Raw genomic sequence first — 14749 nt, 5'->3', positions numbered from 1 at the left:
ATTCCCAGTCTCCATTTTAGTATATGGTTAATTACAATTTTTCACTATTTACAATGCAGCAGGAATATGCACATATATTTAGACACTTCTCTATGAGATGTTTTTAGGATATATACTACACACTTGGAATTATTAAAGTCAAAGATCATAAATACCTTTTTGTTATCACAAATTACTAACAAGAATATAATGTATGAACGTCTTCGCACATACCATTGCTAGCTTTTGTTAATTTTCTTTACATCTGCCAACCTGATAGGCAAGAGATTGTGTATTAATGATATTTTATAAACATTTTCCTCAATATCAATGAGGTAAGGAGTTATTTTACATGTCATGAGCAGTTTGCATTATCTACCATAGATTTTACACATTTTTGAACCTTTGTCACTGGTTATTGTCTTTTATTGATTTAAAGGAGCTCTTAAACTCTTCTGGATATTAATCTTTTGTATGTAAAATATGAGGTACTTCTTCCAGTTTGTTATTTGTCTTTTAGTATTAATACTAATAGTATTATTTACAGAATTTTAAGTTTTTAATTGTAATTTTATCTTTCTATAGCTCTTCTATCCAAGAAGAACTTTATCAACTCCAAATCTACAAATGGTTGATGATTTTGTGAACATTTTCCCAGTATGTTTATAGCTTCGGTTTTTCATATTTTCCTCTTTAAGCTACCAGGAATAGCCTTTTACATGGTAAGGTGCTAGGGGAATTAATTTTATTTTCAGGTAGACAAGTAATTGTGACCAAATCATTACTTCTCCAATAATCTAAAATGCTATCTTAATTATAAATTCCTATAAATATATTAATTAAAATTACTTTTGTTGCAAGAGAAAAGAAAACCTCAAATCATTGTAAGGAAAGAAGAAAAATTTCCTCATACCTCTCCAAAGGGAGAGACTAAAGAAAATTAACTAGAATAGAAGATGGGAGTGGAGCTACCTTAGTGGGAAGATGGAGGCAGCAATTAGAAGATATGGAGAAGAATATTCATGCAAAAAGAGTAAACTTTAAAAAGCATCAATAATATTGAAAAACCTAGTATGTCCAAGAGACAAAAAAAAAAAATAAAACCACAATGACCAGGGACCAGAATAGAGCAAAGGAAAGCCAGAGTAATGAGAAGGAAAGAAGAGGGAGGCCAGAGTCAGTTCTGGAAAACACTGATGCCACAACAGGAACTAAATTATATCCCGTGTTAAGAAAACAAAATTCAACTGAGTAAATCTTAAATATTTTATCAGCTTTATTCAATGATTCATGAATTGGGTAGCATCCCATCTAGTAAACAGAAAAGAACTCTGAGGACCTGTGTAAAATGAGAGACTTTTACATGCAGAAGGAGTGGCTATAAGAAGTTACACTAGATAAAGCAGCCTGGTGATTACAAGGTCACTTTCTTTAAGGGGATGGCAGGAGTTTTTGCAGGCAGACTACCTACTGATTGCTGGTTAGGCGATTCCTGGTTTGCTGATTTAAGATTCAATTTCTTAAATCTTATTTAATCTGATATTAAGGATTGGCAAGAGAAAGATATAAAAGGCACCCACATTGGGAAAGAAGGAAAACTATCACTATTTTATGGTGACATGAATATATGTAATATATACCCAATCAGTATTCCATATATATTGCTTTAAAAGATGAACTCTTGTTATTCTGGATGGAAGTGGAGGTGGGATAATGCTAAGCAAGGTAAATTAGAAAGAGAAAGACAAATACTAAATGGTGTCAACAAAATGTATAGAGAAATAAAACAAAGGATCAGACAGAACCAAACCATTAACAAATCCTACCAGTCTGACCACAGAATTCAGGATACCAGAATGAGGGGAGGTGAGGAAGGGTAGCAAATAAAGGTTTGGAGGGTATCCTATGAGCTATGGTGGAGGACTGTGGGTACCTTGATTATGGGGGTGGTAGGATAACATACATCCGAAGAAGTGTGATCCTACATCTGACATCATACAATATTGTAAACCAACATTCCCTCAAGAAAAAAAAAAAGTTATAAGAACAAAAATCTTGGCTTGGTAACGTAAGACTTAGTACAAGTGATTTAATTTTGGGTCTATTGTCTTATTTGTAACATCTGTTTGACTCATCTATATGAGAGATCAGAAAGTTTTAAATGGGAGAGCTGTTGTGGTTCAATTTACACTTTTAAAGGGATTACCTTACTTACTGTGAAGAATAAATTATAGGGGGGGTAAAAATGGAAGTGGGGAATCCAGTTAAGAGGTTCTGCCATTGTCAGGGATAAATGATGGCAGTTTCATCCAGCGTGATACCAGGGAAGAAAATGGTCACATGTTTGGGCATGACTTACTGATATGAGGCTTTGCTGTAGAGAAAAGAGCTCTGTTTTTGTCAAGAATACCTATTGAGTAACAGGAAATGTCAAAGATAGTTGGGCATACACATTTGGTGCTCAGGGAGGGAGGAATGGTTTAGATGTCAACAGTTTAGATGATATTTATAATCAACAGCCAGAATATATAAACAGCCCTGTAAAAATCTAGAGATAAAACAAACTTATAGAAAAGTGGGCAAAGAACAAGAAGATTCAATTTTAAAAGATATGAAAAGTTATTTTTAAACATATTAAAAGATGTTCAGATTCACTGAAAACACAATTCAATTGAGATACTGTTTCTTATCCATGAGTGACAAAGTTCAAAAGGTTGACAACCTCCTGTACTAGTGAAACTGTAAAGAAAATAGGCACTCACACTGATGCTGGAAACACAAAATGGAATAAAATCCATGCAGGGGGATTTTGGCAATTACTAACAAAATTATGTATTTATTTGCATTTAACAATAGAACCACTAATCTCTTTTGTAGGAATTACTCTGAGGATTCATCTGCAAAAACTTAACCAAGATTGCATAAAGTTATTAATGGTGGCATTATTTTTTTTTAAAGATTTATTTGTTTTTGCATACAGAACTGGGTACAGGCCAGAGGCTCAGGGGCGGCGAGAGGCTTCAGAGACAGAGTGGGGAGCAGAACAGGCAGATCGATGAAGTACACTGCTGAGGGGAGCAGCGGGCGGGTCAGGAGAGGTCTGCCACGCCATGTGGTCACCTCCGGGGCAGGCGGGGATCGAACTCATGCGGAAGTGGCTTTACCTTCTTAGTGCTGTGCTTTAACCTGCTGCGCCACCAGGGAGGGCCAATGGTGGCATTATTTTTAATAGCAAGGCACTAAGAACAATCCATATGCCACCTGCATTGAAAACTTGTTGAATTAAAGGTGCTTGCCTACCTGGTGGGGGAGATGCCATGATCACAAAGATGGTTTTCCCCAGGTGAGGCTCAGCCATTGCACTCTGGATGTGCTGACCTCCATGATTTCCCCAATTCAGGAAAACCGAATGCATAATTTGTAGTAGTGGAGACTGCATTCACATTTTGCCCTAGGAAAAAGATAAAAAAAGATGGAATATATGCACAGTTGAATGATATGTAGTCATAAAAGAATGTATAAGAATTCTGGGTGTTACTGGGCCCTCCCTGGTGGCACAATGGGTTAAAGAGCAGCACTACAAGCAAGCTGCAGCTGCTTCAATGTGAGTTCGATCCCTAGGCCCAGAGGCAATCCACATGGTTCAGCAGCAGGCCTTTCCCAACCTGCCCGCTGCTCCCCTTAGCAGTGTACTTCATTGATCTGCCTGTCCCGCTCCCCCACTCTGTCTCTGGTGAAATCATTTCACCATCCCTGCACCTCTGACCTGTACCCCAGTTCCTTAGGCATAAATAAGTAAATATCTTTAAAAAAAAGAATTATATGTTTTGTTATAAAGTAAATGCCAAGATCACTTAAGAGAAAAAACTTGGTTCAAAGTAAGTATATAGCATATGGAAATACACATGATTTCTAGAGTCCCAATTTAAGTCAGAGATTATCAAAGCCCTCTACGGAAATTTCATTCCCCAGTTTATCCCCGCCCCCTTGGAAAAATTAAATCATCGAAAGATAGTCATGTTATATTCCATTAACAAATTGTAATTCTTAACAAAACCAATCAAGAAATTAACAAATATCCCAGTTTCTCCTTTTTTGTTCTTTGGCCAGCCTCTTACTGGTATTACCAGTCAGTACTACCCAAGCAACTGAGATGTAAGTGATGGAAACTAATTGTTTTCCCCCAATAAATACCCTGGGGATAGGACTGTTATGTGTAGAATAAACTGAGTCACTTTAAGTAAAAAAACAAACCAGTGGAGGTTTTCAAGTGACAGCCAGACAGATCTAATGTGACAATTCTGAGTTGGGCATCTGGGGCAAGTTCAAAGCTGTTCTGTTCCTTCCAGTGGCAGCTAAGCTGCTGGTTTTCATAGCTGGTATACTCCCAAGGATACTGAAAAGCTAAGAAGATGGTAACAGAGTAAGTTCAAATGCCGGGAAACCTTTCATTGTTATCCTGACCCTTGTGAGATTCAGCTGTTTTCCTTTGATAAACCTTCCTTAGAATTTAGCAAGCCTTTGATTCGTTTTCAGAGTTCTGCAAAAATTGATTTTGACAACTTTTGCCAGTGTTCTTGTTACTTTTATGGAGGAGATTTGTAGAGTTCTTTACTCTGCCATTCTAAGCTTTTTATTTTTTTCACAATAGGAAATAGAGTAAACCAGAGACTATTAATAATACTGTATAGGGTATGATTATCAAGCAACTTTGGATATATTATAGGATAAAGCAAATGAACAAATACATTGATTTTGTTGAAAACCAGGACTCTCATAATAGAAGATACAAATATAGGAGACGACGGTGGAGAGGTATTTGTTGAATTTGAATTTTGTAATTTTTAACAAGTTCAAATTTTTTATCTCTCTACTCCAAGGACTTAGAAGCAGTGATACCCCAGTAGTGATGAGCTTATCTAGTATCCAGTTATTGGTTTCTAAATACCACACTCCATTAAAAGAAATGGTATTTCAAGAAATGGATGATTCCAGGACAGGGGCAGGCAAAGTAGAAGGTGAGCCTGAGACATTTCATGCCAGAAATCAAAGACTAAGAAGAGTAAAGAAATGGCAATGTCAGAAGAACAAGAGCTTAACATGGTTTCCATTAGTCAAGTTAGTGACATGCTAAACATACATGCTAAAATTTGAACATAAAGATAAGATGATGCATCCTATTTTCCCATTAGTTCCAGTAACAGTAAAATGAAAAAGAAACAGGAATGGAACGCTCTTCATTACAGAAGAATTCTAAGTAACAATCATACAAAGAATGGCAGAATAAAAGAAAATAACCATTCTACAACCCCCACTTTAATAGTAGTTCAGGCGAGGATCATCTGTTATATCTGAATCTAATCATGAGCAAACTATCAGGTGAACAGAGACTAGAGTTTCTCAACATCTGCACTACTGACATTTTGGGACAGATAATTCTTTGATCTGGAGACTATAGGATGTGCACTATAGCATGTTTAGCAGCACCCCTGGCCTCCACCCCCTAGAAGCCAGTAGATTGTTACAGATTGAATATCTAAGCCCCGCCTCCAAGATCCATGACTTGGAGGTTAGGTTGAAGCTCTAACCTACAAGGTGATGATAGTAGGAGGTGGGACCTTTGTGAAGTCATGAGGGTGAGCCCTCCTGAACGGGGTTAGTGTCCCCATAGGAGAGACCAGAGAAAATTCTCTTCCTCGGTTTTTTGTTTTTTGTTAAGATTTATTTTTTTTAAAGATATACAGAACAGGGGTACAGGCCAGAGGTGCAGGGGCAGTGAGAGAATTCACCAGAGACAGAGTGGGGAGCAGAACAGACAGATCAACAAAGTACACTGCTGAGGGGAGCATCAGGTGGGGGAGAAGAGGTCTGTCATGCCATGTGGATTAGCTCCCGGGCAGGGATCGAACTCATGCTCAGTGGCTTTAGCTTCTTAGTGCTGTGCTTTAGCCCACTGTGCCACCAGGGAGGGCCCTCATTTTTCTTTTTAAGATATATATAAAAATATACTTCACCAAACACTGTACCTGCCAGCACCTTGACCTCAGACTTAGCCTCCAGAACTTCAAAAAAATAACTTTGTTGTTTATAAGACACTGGTTTATGGTATTTCATTATAATAGTCCTATAGGTTAAGATACACTGCTCCCTTGGTGGCAACCAAAAATATCTCCAGACATTACCATTATTTCCCTTGAGGAACAAAAATCACCCCATTTGAAAGCCACTGACCTAGAAAGCATTCTTTAAAGAGTGGACTTTTGTAAACAGTCAATATTGTGGAAAACAAGACAGAGGAGGATTATCTTAACAATGAAAGAAACTTAATTATCTTTAACAGTTTAAGAGACTAAAGATAGGATGATGAGATGTTATGAGTAATTCTTGATTAGATCTTGAATTGAAAAGAATGATTTCTGAAAAGATTATAGTTCAGAGATCTGGGAAAATTTTGAAAACATACAGCATAATGATTAATTTACTGTTGATTTTCTTAGCTATAATAATAGTTTTATAATTCTTTGGGGAAATATTTCAGTTTGGAAGGTACATGTTAAAATATTTTTTTAGAGATTTATTTATGCATACAGAACTGGGGTACAGGCCAGAGGTACAAGGCTGGTGAGAGGACTCACCAGAGACAGAGTGGGGAGCAGAACAGGCAGATGTATACACTGCTGAGGGGAGCAGTGGGAGGGTCAGGAGAGGTCTGCCACTCCATGTGGGTCAACACCCTGGCCAGGGATTGAACTCACCCTGAAGCAGCTGCTGCTAGCTTCATAGTGCTGGGTGCTTTAACCCATTGCACCACCAGCTAAGGCCAGGTTAAAATATTTAAGGGAACAATATCGTGTTGACTGAAACTTGTTGAAGCAAAGGTTGAGCCAAAGTGTGTGGGGTGGGGGGGGGAGATGGAGAAAGTGCACTCATAAATGTTGGCAAAATGATGAATATCATTGAGAAGTACAAGTATAGTCGTAATTATGACTCTTCAAACTTTTAGGTAAATTAGAAATGTTTCAACTTCCCTCAAGTTGAGGGGCAGTGTGATGAATTCATGGAGTGGGGGGAAGTAAGCAATCAGGTTGGAAATCATTGAGAGAATACAAAAGAGAATACTGAGGACAGTCATGGGGAAGTAAGAGAAAAACCAGGGGAGTGTGAAATCCTCGAAGCTCAAAAAGAAAGTGTCTCAGAGAGGACAAAGCACTCAAAAGCATCAAGTGCTTTTGAGAAGTTCAATATGATGCCAAAGAAAAACTCAAACAAGCAAACAGTGGCTTTGGCAGATGTAAGTCATAGCTGACCTTAATAAAATAGAGAGGGTGAGAGCTTGATTGGTTTGTGGCAAAGTTGGAGATGAGGAAGGAGAGCAAAGAGACCTTCTAATGAATTTATTTGGGAAAGTGAACAGAAAAATGAGACAAGAGTTGAAAGAGGACTTGGTTTGAAGTTTTTTGTTTTGCTTACATTTTAGAAGATGAATGGTACAAAGATACATCCCTATGCCAGTGAGAATGATCCAGTAGAATGTGAAAGAGGGGAGCTGCAGGAGTGAAGACTTTGAGTAGGTGAGAGGAATGGACAGAGCACATGTGGAAGGGTTGCCATAGTGGAAAGAAGTAGCAAAACTCCTCTGAATGTTTTCTTGAGGGATCACTAAGAAAGACACCATTGGAATGAAGGGGAGATACTGGACACTGGATATGAGAAATATGAAATAGCATCTCAGGAAGTGAAAAAACAAAAACAAAGAATAGTCTGGTGATGCTACCAGCTCATTTGAGACTTCTGCGCATAAACTGAGAGTGAGTTTAGTAAGTATGGGGAGTTGATTTTCTAACATTTCCCTGTCTGGGTGTTGGGGGTAGAGAGAGTAAGATAATATTGAGCTTAATCAGATATGATGAGTTTTTAAAATTTATTGGCTGCTCAGAATCTGAACCCCTTTCCAAACTACAGAACCCTTTTCTATGTTTGGAAACTCTTTCCCCATCTGAACAGTCTTGGATAATGGCATAGGCTCTTCCCACCAGAGAGCCTGAAACTGCCAGATATTTACTTTCTCCTTTGCAGCTATGAGCTCATGATGTAGCTGCAGCCAGTCTCTGCACTGTCCTGAATTTATGAATAGGAGCTAAGGCATCAACAGAGGCCACGGTGCATTATCACTGCCATTATGGTGATGTAACATCTACTTCTTGGAGGTAGCAATGGCATTCACAGTGCCAGTGGTGCCATCAGCAACACCACAGAAGCATTACCCTCTGGGATGGTGGCACAAGTGTCCTCACCAGTGGGTTCTATGCCATAACTTTGGTTGTGGTTCTTGCTGTATAACTTCAAACCTTCTCCAACTCTCTTGGCAATTCTTTGAGCCAACCCAAGTCTATGCAGTACAAATTACTCAATTTATAAAATGGTAGATAAATTCTCATAAAACCATGGAGTTCATTTACAGATGAAGTCAACAAACTGACTTCCTATAAGTAGCAGACTTTGTGATTTACACGAGCAAATACAAATTGTCAGCATAAATATCATTTACAAGTTTGTGGTTATCCCACACTTTGTGGTAAAGGTTACATTCCTGTGAAATTAAACAGAAACAAAACATCTTTTGTGTTCTACCAGATGACTATCTCATGCATCGGCTTTAGTTCCTGCTCCTTGAATATATGGAGAGAGGAACTGCCATTAGATGACAAGGAAGCCAGCGTGTCTAGTTTAATCACCTCTGGTGAAAGCTGACTAGTCTCCAGCAGAGCCACCTTTTTTTTCTTTCTCTTGAGATTGCAATAACCGGCACAACACATGAATTCTCAAATAATTTGGGCAAATATATTGTTTCCTTTCCAGCCTTTTTAGCAAATATCCTTATGACCAATAGTTTAATTTTAACCAAGGCTAACATCTTAAATCTTATCATTTTGATTCTACATTGACTCATTTTTCTTCCTCTAACACTCAATAATTCCACTTTTGCTTCTCAGGGATCCTACATTAGGGTGTCGTTGCTATTTTTTGCTACTCTTCATTTTGCAAGTAAGAAACTCAAACTTCCAAGAGTTTGAGTCAGAAGCCACACAGCTAATTAGTGACTGCTAAGTTTCTGCTCAGAGTTTCGTGGCAGCAAGTCTAAGTCTTTTCAGAGTAATTCACAGCTGCTGGGTTCTTTGGCGTTTAGGTTTTGCTCTAATTTGAATATCTAGAAGTTAATAATGATAGTTTTTTATGTTTATATAACAAGCTACTAACCCATGAGGAAAGATCAACTAAATTCAGTAAAAAAATTATTTCAAACCTTTAAAATTGAGTTTAAAAACACTCTAAAAGTACTTTTATACAAATATATTTCTACATTCGAAGATCTTAAAAATGAACAAGAATGTCAATGTTCTTAAATTGCAGCTTACAAAGATATGAGAACATGCTCTATACATTATTCAACAATTGCTTATTTAACATATATGGTAGACTATTTCTGGACTTATGGGTTTAACTAATTTTTGTAGTAGGTTATAGTATTTTGGTATATATTGTTTTTTATTACTCATCCTATTGATGAATATTTGACTAGTTTCTAATTAATCAATGCTGCAGTAATGGATGACTTCATAAATAGGGCTTTAACAGGTGAATTTCAATTAGATGTTTATAAATGAGGCGTGCTTAAAGTGATAGTACATTTAAAATTATTTTTGGCACAAAATGCCAATTTTACTTTCCCAAAAGACTGCAAATTTACTATCTTACAAATAGTGAAGAAAAGTACCCATTCCCCCCACACCCTCATCAACACTGTATATTATTAATATTAAGTTTTTGGCAATCTGATAAACCCAAGTTAGTAATTGCCTATTTTACTTGGTCGTGAATTATCTAGTTATATTCTTTTGTTTTTATCACTGAATAATATTCCACTGTACAGAGGTATAATGCACTACAATGTGTTCACCCATTCAGCCTAAGTTTATTAAATTGGTTTATTTTGACTTTTCATTTATTTATAGGAGCCTTCAATGTTACGGGTACTAATCCTTTATCTGTTGAATGGGTTACAAATATTTTCTCTCAGCCTCTTAATTTTGTAATATCTACCCCAGTGTGGAAGGTTTTGGTTATTAGTACATATAAAATGAAACTGGTAAGTACGTACCTCATAGCTTTCTAGTACATATAAAATGAAACTGGTAAGTATGTACCTCATAGCTTTCTAGTCTTCATAAATTTGTTATATCCTCCCATTTAGCTAAATTGAGCTCAGTCATAAATAGTAAAGAGAAGTTAGCCAGGTGAAGATAGGGGTAAGCATTCCAAAAAGAGAGGTCAGAAAGGCAAACAAAAAAAAAAGTGAGAAGTGCAGGGCCTCCCAGGAGGAACAAGGGGTTAAAGCTCAGCACTATGAAGTTATCAGCAGCCACTGCATTCAGAGTTCCATCCCCAGCCAGGGAGCTGCCCCACATGGCGCAGCAGACCTCTCCTGTCTCACCTGCTGCTCCCCTCAGCAGTGTATTTCAGTAGATCTGCCTGTTCCGCTCTGCGCTCTCTGGTAAATCCTGTGAACCTCCCTCCTCATCCCCCCCTTGCACTGGCCTACATTCCAGCTCTTGTAAGTATAAAGTAAATATTAAAAAAAAAAAAAAAAAAAAAAACAGGGGAGAAGTGCCATCTTTTCCCCAAGCTCTCAAATCACTTCTATGTGCCCTGTGACTGGGAGTGCCTTGCTGTGTCACCCAGAGGTGGGGAGTGACTAGTAGTTGCCTTAGATCTGCCCTCCCCACACAGGTCACCCTGGCCAAGATACCAAGCCCTAAATGACTATTTCATGTATTTCAAGAATAATTACTAACTACTAGGCATTGTTTCAGGTGCTGGTGGGTACCCTGATGAAAGAATGTTCCTGCTCCACAGTGCTTACTATCTGGTGAAGATGTAAAATAAAAGCAAATAAATATAAGACAATGTCACCAAGCAATAAGTGCTCTTTAAAAACAACCTACAGTAGTGGAAAGAGTGGGTATGTGTGTCATCATGGGGGCCTGAACGGGGGTGAGGATGCTACTTAAATAGGGTGATTGGAGACAGTTTGAGATATTTGAACAAAGAATGGAAATGAGAAGGAAGCAGGTCTGTAAAAAGCTGGAGAACAGTTTCCCAGGTTAGGGACTAGCAAGTGTGAAGGCCCTGAAGAGAACAGAATTTTAGGGCAGCACAGGACTGGAAAGACCCATGCGACTGAACTCGGTTAGGGAGCCAGAAGCTGTAGAGCCTGAGGTCGAGGGGTCAGCTGCAGCTTGCGCTCCTGGCACTTGTCCAGTTGACACCTATTCTGCACCCATCCCAGGCTGGGTGGGTTCACCATTGGTTCACCTCGGGGCCCCTGGCATCATCCCCACAGGTTTTACAGTAATACAAAGGGGAAACAAGCCAGAAGGGAGACAGCAACTTGGGTCCCCTGCAGATCCCCACATGCTCTTCCTCTCCGAGCCGTGCTCCACTGCTCTCCCCACATGCTGTCCTCTGTGATACCTACCACCCTTTATAGCAGCAGCCTCCAGGCGCAGTGTGCCCATTTACGCATGCCCACTTCATGCTTCAGGTACCCACCACACATGCATACCCCAAGCCCATGCTCCCAGGGGCCTCTTGCGTTCAAGGCCACAGGTGATAGCCACAGAGGCCAACGGCGCATTATCCTGATCATCACTTACCCTACAACACCTGTTGTCTGAGTCCTTTAAAATTTGTTCTGCCTCCATCAATTATTTTTAATTAGCATTTTAAAAGGACACATTTATTAGGAAAGGGGAGGAGGAAGAAAAGTCTGCTTTTGCCTTCAACAGTGTTTTGGTTTAGACTACAAGTTGTATGACTATCCTTACTCTCATGTAAGGGATTTGGATATTTTCTGAATGCAATGAGAAGCTATTGGGTTGTAGCCAGGAAAATTGGATGCTTGCTGTGGGTTAGGTCAGAGTTTTCTTCACGATGTCTCAGATTATGTCCTTCTAGTCTCCCCTCTGCCAGTGCTCAGCTCAGACCTCAGCCCTCATCACCTAGGATGACACCTCTCCTTCTTGCTTGGGTTCCCCCACGTCCCAACTTGTGTACTTCCTATTCTCTACACTACAGAAAGCAAGATTCTTCGGATATGCCTAAAACTGTTATGGCTCCCAACAGCTAGGTGGATAAGAGCTACATTTCTTAGATTTGCAAGCCCTTCAGGGTAGGAGGCTTACCTTGTCTCAGTGCTGTTTGTCCATCTGTATGGGATTCCTCGGCCTGTTCCGTTGAAAGTTTGGGGAGACTTTCTCGCATAAATAAGCAAATCTCAGGCACCCGCACGATTCAACTCAATTCTGACACCATCTACCCAGAGATAGTGTCAAATTCCACCGGTTAAACATTCAGCCTACGGTAACAGTCCTCCAAACAGCTATTCTGCAAACCTTCAAGCCCCTAGGTGCTGTGACCAGTGGGCCACAAGTCAGAGGTTCTCCTCCTCAAGTTGGATTAACTTGCTCGAACCACTCACAGAACTCAGGAAATCTGTTGACTCACTTGAGTTAGACCACAAGGATATAACTCAGGATCAGTGTCCGCAACCACCCCAGGCTGGGTAGGTTCCTCATTGGTTCAGGCAGCTTGAAAGAGAACCTTGGAGTCCTTGGCATCATCCTCACATGTCAGGGGGAAACAAGCCAGCAGAGAGACAGCAAGCTGGGCCCCGCGGCAAATCCTGCCTGCTCTTGCCTCAAGTAATCATTCTCCAACGCTCCCCTCTGCTGCCCACTGCACTCCACCCCCTCGCCTTCTGTTGCCATGCCTTATATGCCCGGCCTCCTGGCTCAGGTGTCCCTACTCACACGCTCCAGGTGCCGCCATGAGGCATGCGTGTAGGACCACAGGTGTCAATCATAGATGTTAATGGCTGATCACTTCCACTTAACCTTACAAACAGCCAGATGGAAAAGACACACAGGGCAAGGGGAGGGGAGAGACGTGCTACCGTGCCTTCTCCAAGGCACCATTCTCCCAAATCTCCATATTCACCAACTGTGAGTCTCTCCAAAGCCCAAATTTTGGAGTTGTTATGGAGGATTCATTACTTGAACATGACTTACTAACTCTTGACAATCAGCAAATTGAACTCAAACCCCCAGCCCTCTTCCCTCTAAAATTCCAATGCACTAACTCCAAAAGGCAGCTCATTAACCTAACTACAGACACCTATATCGCTCTCAGCACAGGAAATTTCCAGACTTCTGGGAGCTATGAGCCAGGAACTGTGGATGAAAACAAAATATGTACGAGAAATACATGTTGGCCATGTGAATTACCAAATGCATATTTCTTATAAATCTCAGTATCGTACCATAAATGCCCAATATCCAAACTTTTTGGAGGTATCTTCAAGCCCATCTACCTCACTCTGCACATCGTTCAGTTTATTCCTGCTGTGAACACACTGTAAAAATTTCTGGGGAAAACATGCTCTTCCTAACCCCCAGAACCCCTCCCCTACCCCGAACTGGCAGATAAGCCTTCTATCTTCATAGACTCAAAGTGCTTAGAGTTTGAACGGGCTGTCCTGTCACTTATGCAGGAGTTCTGCATGAAGATAAAGCCAGTCTTTTCACACTCACTGAAGACCAAGAAGTCAGATAAAGAAACTTTATCAGTGGGTAACCAGCCTTTGCACCTCTGCAACGGCTTCTTTAGAAAGGAAGAAGTTAAATCCTGCATTGCCTTCCTCTAGCATCAGCATAGCTGTAGGTTGGGGGACAATTTCAACCAGAAGTCCCTCCTATCAATAATTATATTCTTAATGCCAGTGACTTCCTGTTCCTACCTATATTGACTAAATTCAAACTAGTGGTTATTGGACCAGCTCTCGCAGAATAAAACTGGCCAGCTGGCTTCCCAGGTTTGAATTCTCACTTTTATTATCTAGCAACCTCTTTGTCTAAACATCACCATTGAAATGCTGTTTTCAGTTAATACTACTACTAACCTTCCAGGATTTGGCAACCTAATGAGATATGTTCCATCAAACCTTTAGCATTGGCCCCCATCTTTTGCTGGACCATGCTATCTCCCACTGCACACACCTTCTCTTTCTGTCAACAGGTTGCAAACTTGTGTCCTGGTTGCCATCCCTAGAACACAGATCTGGATCTGCAGGCTCAGGAGAGGCACCAGTCCTGGTCTGTTGCCCTCAGCATACACAGGAAGTCAGCCAGTCAGGCAGACAGCCGCAGTTATATTTAGATTTCTGTCACTTGATGGGGTCACCCATTAATCAGGGCACCATGGCAGCTGTGGTGTTAATAGGAATAAACTGAGGTGGGCCCAGTGGCAGTGAGGAGTTGGGGACAGAGCTTGAGCACTGACGCCAGCTTATTTAAGCAAAAATGGACTGAAATAATCATCCCAGTACTAGCCATAATTAGACAAAGGCTATGCGATAACCAAAGCGAGGATTTGAACCTGGAAACAGTCTGACAGATTCTACACTAAGAGAAGTGCTCTACCAGTCACAAGTTTGAATGAGCTACCTCATGCAAATGACACACCTCAGGAAAGATGGGAGTAATTATTTTCTTAGGTCAAAAAGGTACAGTGATCCTAAGGGGAGGAAACCAAACAAAGTGTCAAAAAAAAAAAAAAGGCAAAACCTATAGATAACTATAGCTCTGTGGTTTAAAACAGTGAGAGGTAGGGAAAGGGCTCAAAACAGTGGTGGAAAGAGCACAAGGGGCCCTGG

General features: G+C 40.1%; 1 protein-coding gene across 1 annotated transcript in view; it reads right to left on the bottom strand.

The window, feature by feature from the left end:
• RABEP1 (rabaptin, RAB GTPase binding effector protein 1) overlaps positions 1–3341 on the bottom strand; it is a 95560-nt gene extending 92219 nt beyond the window's left edge. The window contains exon 1 of the mRNA XM_012726275.1: positions 3280–3341. Within this exon, the coding sequence (XP_012581729.1) occupies positions 3280–3337 (58 nt within the window). The 5' untranslated portion in view covers positions 3338–3341. The remainder of the gene's footprint in view (positions 1–3279) is intronic.
• Between the last annotated feature and the right edge of the window lie 11408 nt (positions 3342–14749).

Source organism: Condylura cristata, unplaced genomic scaffold, assembly GCF_000260355.1.
Source record: "Condylura cristata isolate star-nosed mole 26May11 unplaced genomic scaffold, ConCri1.0 scaffold00017, whole genome shotgun sequence".
Taxonomy (NCBI): Eukaryota; Metazoa; Chordata; class Mammalia; order Eulipotyphla; family Talpidae; genus Condylura; species Condylura cristata.
Note: the sequence above shows the minus strand (reverse complement) of the source record. Positions and strands in the feature narration are given on the sequence as shown.